Source organism: Echiichthys vipera, assembly GCF_963691815.1.
Source record: "Echiichthys vipera genome assembly, chromosome: 7".
NCBI lineage: Eukaryota > Metazoa > Chordata > Actinopteri > Perciformes > Trachinidae > Echiichthys > Echiichthys vipera.
The window spans coordinates 5,400,206-5,416,185 of NC_139832.1; the positions used below are offsets into that span (position 1 = coordinate 5,400,206).

The 15,980-nt window shown below is 41.4% G+C and overlaps 1 protein-coding gene across 1 annotated transcript in view; it reads right to left on the reverse strand.

Moving 5' to 3' along the window:
• Positions 1 to 1,221: 1,221 nt before the first annotated feature.
• Positions 1,222 to 15,980, reverse strand: part of LOC310949663 (copine-8-like) — a gene marked incomplete at both ends in the record, with an annotated part of 68,854 nt that continues 54,095 nt past the window's right edge. Inside the window, 6 exons of the mRNA XM_083917166.1 lie at positions 1,222 to 1,434; positions 1,924 to 1,997; positions 2,754 to 2,811; positions 3,894 to 3,996; positions 8,119 to 8,246; positions 14,344 to 14,525. Of these exons, the coding sequence (XP_083773292.1) occupies positions 1,222 to 1,434; positions 1,924 to 1,997; positions 2,754 to 2,811; positions 3,894 to 3,996; positions 8,119 to 8,246; positions 14,344 to 14,525 (758 nt within the window). The remainder of the gene's footprint in view (positions 1,435 to 1,923; positions 1,998 to 2,753; positions 2,812 to 3,893; positions 3,997 to 8,118; positions 8,247 to 14,343; positions 14,526 to 15,980) is intronic.

Sequence of the window (15,980 nt, forward strand, 5' to 3'; positions counted from 1 at the left end):
TCTGTGCACATATTCACAATGTGAACACAAAGGTGTGTGTCACCTGATAGCTTCCGAAGTGCTATAATTCTCAACTTACAATTTGGCAAATATTTTATGGGGTACTATGTGAGAAAAAAGGTAAAACTGTGAACACTTTGTTATTTAAACAAACTTTTTTTGTCAATTCTAAACAAAGTGAGAGGTAGAGATGTAAAACACAACAAAAATAGAAATACTTCTGAAGTACAACGACTCTAACACACAGTCAGGTTCGGTAGTGAGATGTGTATTTTTGACTTCTGGGCTTGGAGATCCACATTTTCCAGAACCCACGGTGTACACGGTGCCTGTGAACGTTATCCGACAAAAGAGTAAGGCTGGTTCGAGTCCCTGCTGCATTTGATTTGACCGGGCTCCCGGGGAGCACAGCTTCCTTTTGAGTCAAGGCAGGTGGACGGAGCAGAAGGTAGGAGCGGGGGAAGATTGCGTTCGGTTGATGGGTTTGTTCTTAATGGAACATGGCAGTGGCAGTGGTGGTGGTGGGGGGGGGGGGGGGGGGGGTTTGTGTGGGTGGGACAAAGCCCTGAGTGCAGGACAACAGTGCATGCTTTTCTTAAACTAGCACATGCACCATTTATTTAAATAAAAAACAACCATACATACTCTAATGAAGAACGTGGCACCAGGGCCAAAATGTTTTTGTACAAAGTCACAACCTCTCGTTTCTGCATCCGAAAAATAGGAATCTGAAAGGTTTTCACATTGATCGGTATAAATTTCCGCCTGAAAAAAGACTCTCCACCTCCTGTCCTCAGATTTTGTAAACATTTAGATATCGAGAGATGATATTGTGAAAGATAGACGAAGTGGAAATAGAAATAGCAGATGGACAGTGTTCTTTCAGTCTCAGCTGTGAGTGGTCCGTTTCTGTCCTGTTTCACACTTCCTGGGGGAGGTGGGTGACCTCAGACCTCCACAACGACCCTTCAAAAACCCACCTTCGTCCACTACGGGAAAAGTCCCTTCTTCTAAAAAGTGGAAGCGTCCCACTCTGTTATTCGGATCGTGCCCTCGGCTCATAGCCAAACGTTCCACAGAAGTGCAACTTGAGGGAGCGGGCAAAGTTTTGCCGTGTGCTCAAAAGCTTCCAGTGAAGAGTAGGAAGAAGAAGAAGCAGAGAGAGAGGAGAGCAGAGACCAGTAGAGTTGGCTGGTCGGCGTTGGAGCGAGGCCTCAGCCTTTAGATTCGGCTTACCCGTCTGCAGAGGAGTGGGTGGACAGCCGGAGGGGGACAGGTGGTGTAGGGAGGCGGCAAGGGACCAGGTTTGATGCCCCTGGTCCTCATGTAGGACAGGAACTGATCTGGGATTTCAGCGAGCACTTCCTTAGCGAGGCGAGCCATGCTGAGGATGTGGTTTCCCCGGCGGTCAATGTAGTCTCTGAAAGGAACAAACTGTTGAGAGAAGAGGAAAGGAAATTATAAAAAAAGGAAAGGAGAGGAAAGAGGAGGCAGGAAATGAGGAGAGGAAATGAGACGAAACACGAAGAAACAATGAGAGGAGAGAAGAGCACACAATGAATTGAGAGGAGGAGAAACAAAGAGAAGAGAGGAAACAAGGACAGGGGAGAAAAGGAAACAAGGAAATGAAAGGAGATGAGAGGAAACAAAGAGGACAAGAAAGGAGAGACTGATGGATAAAAGATCAGTTAAGTAAAAGTGAAGAACAGAATTTAAAGGACACAGAGGGAAAGGTGGATATAGTTTAGAGGAGCGAGGCAGCGGGAGGAACATAAAGAAAGTAGAAAAACGGCAGACTGAGAACAAGAGCCCAGCAGAGGGTCAAGCACCGTGGCCTTTTCCCATTAATCACAAATCCTGTATTTCTCTGCTGAGCGAACGGTCTCACAGCCAGTCAGCCAAGTCTTTTGTGGAATACTGTACCTGAACAATGTCCCTTTCAGCGTATCGTCCTTGGGATGAAATCCTCTCCTCGTCTCCGTCCAGCTCAATCATTTCTGAGGAGGGAAACACACGCCCTGTCAGGTGCCTCAAACAGCCAAGTCTAAGCTACAGGCCACACAGCTCGGGATGAAGCCATTAACGTGCCACTGGGCTGCATTTCCTCAGGAGTGTTGGTGATGCCAAACGTGGCATGAGTACACAGGATTTGCGTTGCTGAGCGTGAAGCCGTCGGGCTGCACACGATTGTGCACATGGAGGGGGAAACATGCTAGAATATGTGTAAGCAGAGCCAACGATGTGCACCACGGGGACATCATGCAACCGTGCACACTGCGTGACAATCGTTGAAGTCCCGTCGACTTTGCAGCCTAATTGCTCAGCGTGAGTGAGCTTGTTTTTAACAGAGGACTGCTCCGTGAGTTGTAAACATGAAGGCACAGTAGAGAGAGAGAGAGGTGAGGAACTTGGCTATCGTCCATTAACAAAAAAAAAAAGGAAGAAGAAAGAGAGAAGGAAGAAGAAAAGCACCATCTCTGGTCTGACAAATGAGAATTTTCACATCCACTTAACCTCAGAGTCGGTGAAGGAGGATGAGAAGGAGGAAATTAGGGGGAAGAAGAATGGAGGAGAGAATAAAAGAAGAGCAGCAAAAGGAAGGGCTGAACCATGTGGGAGGAGAGATAGGAAGTGGAATGAAGGCGAAGGATTACTGCATGCAAATAAAAACACACACACACACACAAATACGCGCACACACGCACACACACCCACACGCACACACACACGCACGCAATCTTCACCCCACTTACCGTCAAATTCCGCTGGTCCAACCCCAACTATTATAATTGACATGGGCAAAGACGCAGCCTGTAAAAGGGTGGAAGGAGACAAAATAGGATCATCAAAGGCAGAGAAAGAAGCAGCGTTCGTCCTTTTAACCACTTGCTATCTTAAACGCCGCAGGCTGTCAGTGAAATACCCCCGTGAATGACTAACTGCGAGCTAACAGTCCATAGAAAGAAATAAGCTCAATAGCAGAAATTCAATGCCATTGTTAAGACTGACGGGGGATCGTCCAAATCCATCTGCCCTCTGCAGCCGCTTTCATAAAGCCTCTCGTCCGGCCAGAGTTTCTAATTTCATGCATCTACAACTTTGTCTAAATCTCCCAAAGCTCTGACAGCTTAAAAATTACTCCCATTTACATCCTCCTCTGCCCGGAGCTGCAGCTGAACAACCGCCCAACATCGCAATATTGTTTATTAAATCTCAGCTGAGTGGGACAGCAGAAGTACAGTTGGAGTGATGAATGAAGGTTTTTTTTTTTTTTTAAAAGTGTTTCATAACTGCGGTTATTAGATGTGCGCCCAAATTGCTTGAGAAATGAGGGGCATGGATGCTCCGCGGGCTAGCGAATAATTACTCTGGAATTGTACTTTAGAATAACATTACATCACATGGAGGCGTGTGTGAGGGGGGCGAGGGGAGGCTGTGTGACGGGAGAGCAGCTAGAGCAAAGGCGGCTGAGGCTCCAAATATATGAAAAATCGTTACACACATTGACTCTAATTAGAAAGCATAGTTATTGGAGCTGAACGTAGCAGGATGGGGGGTGGAGAGGGGGAGGTGAAGGTTTGGTGACCCCCTCCCTCACTCCTTCCTCAGAGGGAAATACTAAAAGTGAAGGACAGCTTTTCATATTCTCCCTCTCAAATTGTTGGCGTGTTGGTTTATTAGGAATTCCATTAGTGGCTTAATTACATCAGTACCTTCGGGGGTCCTCACATGTTTTACAGTAAATTGACTGAATGACTACGAGCACGGAGCACATGGACTGCTGCTGTCTCCACTGTAAACTGCACAAATGCAGGTAAAGCAAAAGTCCTACCAATAAAGTTTGAACAATAAAACATACAGTACATAGACTGAGTTTAAATCTGGTACGGTACATTGACTATGGACTCCTTGGTCTGCGCCATGTCCGTGATGACGCCGTCAGAGATGATGAGCAGGATGAAGTACTGTGAGCCGTCCGTCATCGCTGACGCATACCTGAGGCACGGAGAGAAAAAGAGAAGATTAAAAACGTATATATTGTCTTTTCTTTTCTGCTGAAATGCACCTCTCTTCATATATTAGAAAGGGCACTCCAGTGATTTGACACATCAGGACCAATTAACCATCTACGACAGAGAGCACTACTCAACCTTTTAAACTGCTTTATAATAGCTTCTATAATGTCTTTCTAAAGTCTGAGAAATTAACTCTGAACATGTCATCACAGTTATCTTGAGCTCGGAGGCTAAACATTTTTTTTAAGCAGAAAGCCTGAGTTATAAACTAGAGGCACAGTAGGGATGTCATCATTTTAAATAAGTCACGGTTTGATAACCGTAAGAAGTGTTGAAGCTTGGATATCTATGGTGTCCTGATTCCCGAGTCTCTTTCGTTTGTTGTGCTCGCGGTGAATTCTCCTAAAACCAAACACCTCACAAATACATTTTTACCTCAGTGATCACTAAAAACTTGGTGTAATTACAGGGTAAGTAAGTAAGTGCCCACATAATGTATACAGTATCATGTAAAACGCTTTTTGGTATGGTATGGTTATGTTTATATATTTTATTTTAATAAACAAAAGCTGTTTCTAACCTTTATTTAAACAGGATGTATTAGAAAAAGTAAGGTTGATGCTGTAAATAGACTGACACAACACTCATAGAAGTTTGCTGTTACATAAACCAGGTTGAAATGTTTGAAGCGATGTCACAGGACAATATTTTGAGAGTATGTGTTGAATAACGGTCTTATGCACACACAGTCACACAATTATGAATCTGACGTGACTTGGTGTCACTTTTTTTTTTTTTTAGCAGTGTCTTCCCGGGTTCCAGTCAGACGCTGCACAGAAGTGAGTGCTGAACAATGCAGCTATTCTCAGGCTGAGTGGGCGGACGGAAACTCAGATGGACGGACAGGTGGATAGATGGATAGATAGATATATAGATAGAGAGAGAGAGAGAGCGAGAGACAGACGGACAGACAGAGAGAGACAGAATGAAAGAAGTAGAGAATTGGGATTTGCAAGCCAATGATGAAAATGTTCATCTTGAGACTCATGAGACAAGATGTGGCAATAAGGAACGTCAGGTGGAAATCAGAAAATAACAGCACATTACTTTTTTATGAGTGGTTATTTATTAAGTATATTATTTATATTTATAGTATATTATTTGTTTTAAACGGGATATATTCTATTTTTAGTTTCTACTGGAACATGTTTACATGCTTTAATGTTCAAAAGAACACAATATTTTTCTCTTCCTGTCTGAATCAAGGCCCAACAGCACCACATCAACTTCCTGCTTGATCCAATAAGAAAGTGCTGAAAACTGCAGCTCTCCGAGTGGCAGGTTTCATATAGAGCAGTTTCTCATTGACCCCCATGTTAAACAAGCCGTTTACACAGCATCATTAAACCTAAACCTAAAAAAAATTCTAGTCTGTATGTTTAGGTCATATCTCCATGACAACACTGAGGGGGGTGAATTTCTTTGTACCAGGCTAGTTTGATTTTTATTGGAGGTTAAAGTTTATGAATAATTAGGGGCGCAGCCTCTTGAGTGACAGCTAGCTACTGGCCTTCACTTATCCTCTGAGGTTAATGTCAGCCAGATGGACGTATCTCCCTCCCCCCAACGTCACATAAATGCCCTTTTTTGGTAAGAGGAAATGAGGCGGAGTTAAAGTCTGACAAGATGGCGACTCCCGTAGGCGAGGACGATTGGATCAATTTGAGAGGACAGACCCCGACCTCGATTTTTTAAACAGTCTATGGTCTGAATATACCTGTATTCACGGTCTGTCTGAAACATTCTTTGAGACCCCCTCCTAAAAAAAACCCACTCTGATCTTTCACATCTGCACTCTTAGCGTCTCTGCACCATCACTGCAGCCCAGGAGTGACTGTGACGGCACAGCGGCAACACTTTCTACACATGCATAGTATAAAAATAGCTGTGACTAAGGAGGTAACAACACACTGACAATTAAAGAATGAACAGTTTGACACAATTCATGATACCGGGTTCACAATACGATTTTTTGAATTAGATCTTCTCTTTTCTTTTTTGAATTAAACATTATTGTTTCTAAGGTATCAACCGCAAAACAGTCCGTATTTCTTTTCTTTCCAAAAGTGAAACTGAAAATACATTTGTTTTAAATATCAAACGCAATAATTGAATTTGTCCTGTGTTCGTAGTTGTGTTAATGTTCTTTAAAAGGAATATTAGCAGATCTACATTTTCTGCACATTCACACTGTTCCTGCTGATGAACGTTCACAGGGACAGAGGTGGAAATTCTTCATAGTCAACTACAGAAAACCACCCTTTTTATCTTTTGCCATGAAAACACCAATTAAGCCACCTTGTTAAGTCGTTGATTCTTGCCCTCATTTGTGAGCAGGGTTTGGCAAAATGGTTTGTCAGCGTGGGTTTGGTGGGTTTGGTGGGTTTGGTCTTTTAGTAACTTTTTTGGCTCAGGTAACGGTGACCGGAGCTTCTCACTGCGGCGTCACTACATCGTGTTGGTTCATCGCCCTTGTGCGATATCTGCACATTGCTTTTTGTCTATCTTCAGACTTAGGGAAGCCTTAAATGCAAAATAGGCTGGTGCATCCTTATTTTTGGCATCTTGGCAGCGCTTGTCTACTGACGCGAGGGACGTAGGAAGTCAACAAGCAAAAGTTAACGTTAGATTATGCTACCTAATGATTAGAAAATACTACCATATTTTTTATCTCAACCATATGAATTGTCACATATTTGTGTGGTGGATTTACTCCCTCGCTGAGAATCTTTTTATTCCTATCTCTTGTGTTGAGTACTCCGTCGTATGTTATGTCTGATTTATCTAATCATGTTGAAACAGCTGTGCAGTGGAACTGTATGTATTGTATGTCAAGTGGTAGCTTGTGTTTTTCTGTTGGCAAAGTAGTTCCCCCTTGGGGATTAATAAAGTTTTCTAATGTAATCTAATATAATCTAATGTAATGTAATCTAATCACAACCGTACAGACGTCCTGACGACTCCTTTAAAGGAACAGCTTCTGAATACGGGCTGTGTGCAGGGTTTGTACACCTTTCAAGCACTTTCAAGGTCCATTTTCAAGCTCTCCCAGCACCTTACAGCTGTGACAATATGATATATTTCTACGAACACATATATACTGTAAATGATTATTTCACATTTTCATTTCAGACTCTAACTTTTGTTATTGCGACTCTATATAGATAGTTGTGGTGAAAGAAATATAGCTACAATTTCAAGCATTTTCAAGCACTTTCCAAGCCCCCTTTAGATATCTAGATATAAGATTTCAGGCACCCGTACGAACGAACAACCGTACGAACCCTGTGTGTGCCTTTCTCTGTGGATTGAGCATTTTGGCACTTTCACAGTATTTATACAGCACCTCCACCTGCTTTATAAAGAATGCATAGAAATCTAACATTTTATAATATGGAACCTTTAAATATTTACTTATTTATAACAGTGGAAGAGCAGCTTTGTAGAATTTGTTGCTGTAATATAAATTGAACTGCACTTGAGGGCCCACATGTCTCTCGTTAATGGGTTTTGGTTGGGTTTTTTTTATCGTGAAGCCCTGGTATATTTTCCTTCTTGTGTCTAGAGGGATACATTTACTGTTTTTTTGTGAAATAGTGGGAGGTGAGACATTTAATGTTATCCACAGAGCTGTTTCTTCTACTGTTTTTTTCTGATTTCCTTGGGGCCTTGTGCTTCAGCCCATCAGTCATCCTGCAGACTGGTCACCTTCTAAAGGACTGTTGCGGTTTGTTATGCGTGTCCAAACCACCACAGTGAGTGTTGATTCCTCTTAAGTGACGGAGCTATTAGCACATTTATTTTAATCTCCTCCCTTTGCTTCACAGATCGCTGTTCAGCAGCCCACACACACACACACACACACACACACACACACTTACACACACACACACACACGGCTGCAATTTCACCAAAGCCAATCGATCTTACAGGAATTCTTCCGGCAGAATTGTAACTTTCGTGGTGGCATTGTACTCCTAACATCTGCGTGTGTGTCAGCCTACATGTTTCTCGTCCCTGGCAGTGATTATAGTGGACCTACCTGGCCACATGGTTAATAACAGGGGAGAAGTGGGTGGGTCCGTAGAGACGCACAGATTTGAGGCTCTGGTAATAGGCCTCCATTACCCCCTCGATGCCATTGCAGTATGGGTTCTGTGGATTACCATTCTGCACAAAAACAGAAAGAGAAAACCGTTAATAAGTGTGGTAGAAACTGGAACGTAGAGGTAAAATTTATGAACCGCTGTGAGAGAAGGTTCAGGACTGTCTCGTCGTTGAGATTAGAAGACCTCGGGATGTCTCGATATCCTGACTGGATTTGAGTTTAGAGAATAAGAGAGAAGAGATACCTACGATGAGCCATAAATGCCTATCTTTATGACTTTGCTCTCATGGCAGCTTCGGTACAGCTGATGTGTGGAGTCAATTTCCGGGGTTAAAGCAAGAAACAATTTGGGAGCCTGAAAAGTTTTCCAGAAGGAAATGTGTACAAAGCATTGAATCAGGTAATATATGAATTTAAAGCTCCGCTCTGAGCCTGAAATCCGACATGGTGCCTGAGACCTTTAAGCCCTGGTGCTTCCTGGTATCAGTAAAGTAATAAAATATGTTGATTAAAGACAACAGAGGCCGACTGCAAATGGGATTGATCAATCAGTTTTGTATATGTTTAAGAAATTAAGACATTTCTTAGTTCTTAAGACAAGATAAGACAAAAAAAAGCCTCTATTTTATTGGTGAAACGTGGTCAATTCACACACATCTTTAACTCGGCAGCACATTAGATCCTTACAATCAGATCAAATTTGTGCCACATTTGAAAACGGGATGGATGGATGGACAGACAACCACAAAAAACATAATTCCTCCTGAATCGGCTGTCACAGAGGCATAAAATCTATACATATACAACCGATGGAGACAAAACTTGTAAGATAAAGTAATTAAATAATGACACTTAGTGTGTTTATGTATTAATGCAGAGATGTAATACAACTATAATGTAGAATATGATGCAAAAATCCAAACATACTGACATAATATAGTATAATATTGGGCCTTTCTGTGTGGAGTTTGCATGTTCTCCCCGTGTCTGCGTGGGTTTTCTCCGGGTTCTCCGGTTTCCTCCCACAGTCCAAAGACGTGCAGGTGTTCGGTTCATTGATGACTCTAAAAATTGCCCTTAGGTGTGAATGGTTGTCTGTCTCTGTTTGTCTCTATGTGCCATGTGCCCTGTGATAGACTGGCGTCCTGACCAGGGTGGACCCCGCCTCACGCCAGATGTCAGCTGGGATCGGCTCCAGCACCCCACGACCCCGATAGAGACAAGCGGTTGAAGATGAATGAATGAATGAATGGTGTGGGATATGATATATGGTATAGGTAAAAGTTAGTATACATACAGTATATGCAGTACAGCAATAAAAAAATGATGGAATAGAATAGAGTATTAAATAAACAGTAAAGTTTGGTCAAAATAATGGCAAGTGTAATAAAGTAACTGTAGTATAACCTATGAAAGAATATATCAACATATGTAGCACGGTATAATGTGATTTAAATACATGGAGGCCATCATTTTGCAACTATATTAAAGTATATATTTCAAAGGGGATTTGTTAGTTTGAAGGAAAAGGTAGATTTTTAACAGCTCCAAAATGATCTTTGTGTCAGTAGAAGCTCTATTGAATCCAGGATAATATTTGTATTTTTGCAGCTGCTGAAGCACAATTCTGCTGAGCCAAGAAAGCCTTTTACACTCTGTGGTGAAAAAGCATGGAAGGAGCTACCAGAGGATGTAGTAAAAGCTCCTTCAGTTAACTATTTTAAGAACAGATTGGGATTATTTATTGCATGTATATTGTAGTAGTGCTTGTTTCATGTGTTATGCAAAGTATTTATTGTCTTTATTTCTATGATGTACCAGAAAAATACAAAAATGACATTTTAATCTCTTGTGTCTCTGAGTTTGATCACGCTTTCATGACATTTCTAGATTACACGTTGGTTTTTCAGTATCATCAGCCACTTTTCCTGCTTTACACGTTCTCTATACGCCACCAACTAACAGTTAGCTCACACACAGCAAGTCTCTGTCATTGATTAGACGTCACCGCGACTAATACTTTGAAAAATGTGCTGAATATATTCAAGGGTAATTAGAATAACCTACTTACATTACGTCTCTGTGGTACACCTGGGACCTACTGTACGCACATTCTCACACTATGCATCAAAGTTAAAATAAATTGAATATAGTTTGTTTTGATATTCGCAGACAGTGGAGCTACAGTTAAAGGTATAATGAGAAAAGTGCCACCCTGAAGGAGATTTTATAGCCTTTTATGGGAAAAAGGCTGGGATGGGATTACATTTTGTTTTAGAAACAGGCATGTTTTGGCTGCAGGATAACAGGATTAAACGCAAAGGCTTTAAAAATGGCCACCTGAAGGCCAAAACATCAATAATACTTCAGTGTTATTAAAACACATTACCTGGTATAAGAGTCACTAGAGAGTTGCAAGCCCTTAAGGATACTGAATCCAATCTTACAACATATTACACGTATTTGAGAGAAATGTCGTTTGATTCTCCTGTTGCAGCATTTCAGTGAAGAATATCCTGAGGCGAGCCATTTCACATTTTTACCTCATGCACAGGGAACTTATACCAGAAGAAGCATTTTGTTCAAGTTCAAGTTGTGGTTGGATACAATTTGTTGGCAACAAATTACAAGGGGGCAAAACATGATGATAGTTTGTCTTAGAAGGAGTTTGTCTGAGGGCGGGTTCTCACATAAAGATCCTATTCTTATATCAAACTAATGCAAAGGTTTAGCCGTTGCAGTGGGATTTCAGGGGTTGCGAAAAATGGTCATGCCAATCGGGACCACCGGGCCGGGTTTTATAGATGTGACGTAGCAGAAAAGCGACTGTTTGTGATCGATCGAATGCCCAACCTTGTGGTTTAAAGCACAACCGCTACACCTCCCTAACAAAACCCACACAAACACCAAGGGGGTAAACGAACCAGGGTTCGGTTCAAAGGGATTAAACCAAGTTGGTGTGAATTTGGCACTTCCTACTGCGCAATGTGATGTCGGAGGTACGTATTTTTGATGTTGTTTTTGGACGTCCAATTTTGGTCCACTGAAAGGGGTGAAATAATTCACAATTCAAACCCCAATTTCAATCTTTTTTTTAAAGATACTTTTTTGGCAGTTTTCAAGCCTTTATTTTATAGGACAGACAGGAAATGGGGTCAGAGAGAGATGGGAGACATGCAGCCCGCGGCCGCTGCCTCAAGGACCTCCAGCCTCTTTACATTGGGCGACCAATGACCAATGTGCCACCGGCCGCCCCTATTTCAATCTTTATTAAAAAATAAATCGCTCTGAATGGCGCCAGACATATCAACATAGACAACAAATATTAATCACAAATGTCTTGTTGTTGAACGTGGGCATATGGGATTTCAACAGGACTGTCAGGTTTTTAAAAAATAATGTACTTGAACAGTGTGGCCATTCATCTTCAGCTGTAGCAAAAGATTGTTTGCTGCTAGCAGAGGTGCTAACATTAGCTTGTCGCTCCTGACCTGCATTTTCTGGCTCTGTAGTATTTGACTTCCTTTAAGGTGGGTTGGCTACCATGACATTATTTTACACAAATTGCATTTCCAAATTACAAAAAACAAACAGTTTAATGCAAAAATACATATATGGATAAATGAAAAACTCGTTCAAATTAAACCATTTAAAGACAAACAGGAAAATGTAAAATAACAAAAAAAAAAAAAACATCATGTACATTTCCTGCACCAGTCAAAGACGTCCAAAATGTACCCAGTTCAATATGATGTCCAAGTTGGGTCATGGTTGGACGTCCAAATAGTGGACCTAGTTTGGACGTCCAGAATTGATCATGACCGACAGACCAGAATACAGACATGACACTAAACACTGTACGTCTATCCGTTGTCCAGTGTTTAGTGGGAGAAGCAACGGTTTCTAAAGTAAATGAAGATATAAATTAAGTTTAAAGATGATGAACCAAAGTTGTTGCAGTGTTTTTGTATCTCTGCAGCCTTCCACATACTTGAAAAAACCCTAAAATAAATGTATGATAATAAATGTCTGGTTGACTGGGTGTAATATATCTAAAAGAAACGCACAAGGAAGCAAAACAAAATATAATTTAAGCTACCCATATGCTTCGGGTTCTCTCATTATACTCAGTATGAAACCATCTTGACTACCTCTGCTTGGTTGACCATGAGTACGAACGGCGCACATGAGACTGCTTTGCATTGTAAATGGAGCTTGCATAATTACGTCGGATTCAGTGGTGGTTTTCCTCCCACCGCGGCATCACAGCTGCACCCTTCCTCTTTGAGAGCTGACTAAGTTAAAACCCCTTAATGGTTAGATTAATGCATATGCGCCTTGTCTCGAGGTTTGGCGCCTCTGGGGAAGCTGTTACCCAACACTGAGCAGCTGCAAACGCCTCCGGATCAACATCTGGAAGCGACAGTGGACCAGGGAGAGGATTATGGGTGGCTGAGGAGTGGTCACGACGTCTACAGCCCCAGAGCGCTTTACATGTGCAGAGTGGTATGGACGGACGAACGGATGGAGGATGAAAAGATGCGTGGCTGAATGCTGACAGTGTTGAATGCAGAACACAGCTAATCCAGATCCTTAATGCGTTCTGCGTGCGTGCCTTCCATATGCTAGAGTTATCAAATGACCGTCATAACTTTGTGTAATTTCCCTAAAGAGATGAAACTGTCTTAGACTGACAGTGTGTTCATAAAAAAAATAATTTGGTGCGTTTTCAGCCCAAAACTAAGCGGCTCATTTGGCTTCCGTCCCCACAGAGTGCGCAGGCTGGTTGACTGAATTTGTTCATGTTTTTGGACAGCAGCGCTCCCCCCCCACTGATAAACTGCTGCCTGTGATTGGTCATCTGTGTATGAGAGCACCTGGTAGCATGCTGTGTGTTTTCAGTTTACTTTCACAGGGATTTATTTTTAAATTGTTCTGATGTAACTTTGAGTTTGAGAAGCACACAAGTTCCCTGTGCTCCTCACTGTGACAGACAGGCTTCCTCCAGCTGACATGAAGGTCATTAAAAAGGTGTATTTTCAGTCATGTAGTCAACAGAAGTCTGAGTAAAGGCCACATTTGTTTTATTGTTGCCAGTCGTCATCTCAATGTAGTTCAGATTTAGCACCACACATTTCACATTAGACCCATTACTTCATGTCTTTATCTCCTAAAGATGTTGTCTCTGATTTGAACTGTTAGATGATAAATATCTCTACAACTGTTGGATGGATTGCGATGACACTTGGTGCAGACATTCATGGTTCCCGGCAAAACATCCAAATAACTCTGGTGTTCCTCTGACTTTTACTTTAGTACCGACGTCAGGCCGACATTTTCTGAAGGCAAGGCAGGAAAATAATCGATGATTGATTAAGTCTTCATGCAAAAATGGCTGAAAATGCTGTTTTCAGACTCTTAAATATTGAGATTCCCGGCTTTTCTCTGTTTGATATCAGAGTAAACTGAATATGTTTGGGTAGTGAATTGACAGAACAAGACATTTAGGGACATCACCTTGTACTTTAAGGAACTGGAATGGACATTTTCACTATTTTCTGACATGTTATAGACCACGTGATTCATCTCTGAATCTAGAAAATAATCACTAGTGACAGCCCTAAAGTTTTAAATCATCCATTATCAAATGAGTCACATAAGGCACAAGGTTTAGTAGAGATATTTCCAGACAATGTATCCTCATGACTTTGTTGCTCCTCGTAAGTTTTCCTCTTTCCCCGTCATCAAGTCAAAATCTTACTCTGTCTAAAGCAAAGCTTCTAGAGCGGCCGTGGAGTCGAATTTCATTTGCTTTTTATTGCTTCCATCATTCAACATTTTAAGAAAGCTTTAAGCAATGGAATAATATTGTCCCTTTCCTGTGTTGTGCCATAAAGCAATATATTTTATATTGCAAATCAATCCTGTAACTTCCTGCCAAATCTGACCTGGTGGTTTGGTTCGGTTACAGTGATTATGTGGAATAAACGAACAGGTGTTTTTATGTTTCTTTTAGGTTTATGTGGAGAAATGGGTGCACAGATAAATTCAAGTGTTCGTACAGCATGCACCTATATTTTTAAGTAAATGACTGGAAGATTTGCGTGGACGGCTGGATGTTTGGATAATGCAAATAATGGGAGAGCGTTGTTTCCTCACCAGGGCAAACTCGTGCGAGACTCGTCCGTCTGGGGGAAGCTTGGCACCAAAGCCCAGCGCAGGAAACATCTTGTCACTGTCGTAGTCCTGGATGATCTCTCCGACGGCCCGCAGCGCCATGGCATAGTCATTCAGCTGGTATGGGCTCATGTAATGGAGCGAAGTGGGCTGGGACGGGTTGCCTGGGACCCCAAAGAAACACACATCAGCATCAAACTGTAATTATGCCTGCTCCCCCCTGGGCTGTGAGTCATATTAAAATAAAAATGTAGGGGAGTGGGTGGATGAGGGAAGAAATAATCTCACTGGTTGCCTCAAACCTCGGCGGGTTGTGTGAGTAACCACATTTTTTATTTCTGTATAGCTAAATTACATGACGCCACTGCGGCAATTGACCGACTACAGTAATAAGATGATGAGCCACAATGACCTGCTGACCCTCCAAGATCTTCTATTCCACTGTCATAAATAAATTAGAGCAGTAACGTGATTACTCATGAATTATACATCACTGTCAGATAAAGAAAAAAAAGATTTGCTAAAAGAACAACTTCTCTCTCTTGTCTATAAATGCAAGAAGCTGCACTTATCAATCAGAACTACAAGGACGATGTGATAAAAATGGCAAAAACAAAACTGGATTCATTTGTCTCGTCTTTATTTTTGTCTCTAAAAGTGAAGTGAGAACAGATAAAGATAAATACATCAAAGTAAGTCTAAAAACGGTTCTCACGATGGTGACATTAAAGGATAAGGCTGGTGTTTTTCTATATTTTGACTTCACTTCAATGTCTGCAGCATTCAGCCCAGCACCCATTAGTTTTTTTCTGAAGACGTGAAGCTTTAAAAATGGGTCAGAAAAATGCAGTTTCAGGAATAAGTCATTTCCCCCCAAAAGCTCTGCTCACTTCAGTTTTCAGCAAACGTTACTCAAACATAAGAAAAGAGTTAAATTGTTGCAGAATAATAAACATTTGTGCATTTGTGAGTCTTTGGCAGCAGGAAGGTGGATGTGGGATTGTATCAAAATGAACTACAGCTCCTTTGTTCAAATTAATGAAGGAACATGTTACCTAGTGAAAGAATGTGGCGCATTACATAACCTTTCAATTTCATGTGCAATATCATTTTTCAGTATCACTTTTCTATTGTTGACTTATTTTCTAAATGACTTACTTTCGTTGTTAACATGATTGGGTTACAATAACAACACTTGTTCAAGGATCAGTTCATTGTTGGTTTTTGTGTTTCATGTTCTTTTTTATAATAAGTAAATCTTTGAATACGCAGATCAGGGGTTTGAGCAAAACACGATTTGTAAGTTATCCAGAGGGAGATGTGAGGCGACCTGCACATCATCTAATCCAATCAGTCAAAACATATTGACACAGCCTTATTTGGGGTTCTGTATAAGACTTAATTCAATACATTGGGCAAAACACTGAACGGCTCTTTTTATGGACCTGGAACTTCAAACTCCTTGTGTGGACTGCTTTGTGCAGTACAACAAAAGACATTAGAAAGTTTTTAAATTTACACAACTTCTAGAACGACAACTGGAGGAAAACCTTCAGCACGCTTGCCAATTGCCAATCGTAAACAAAAGTAATTTTGTGCATAATATCGCTATTATTTCT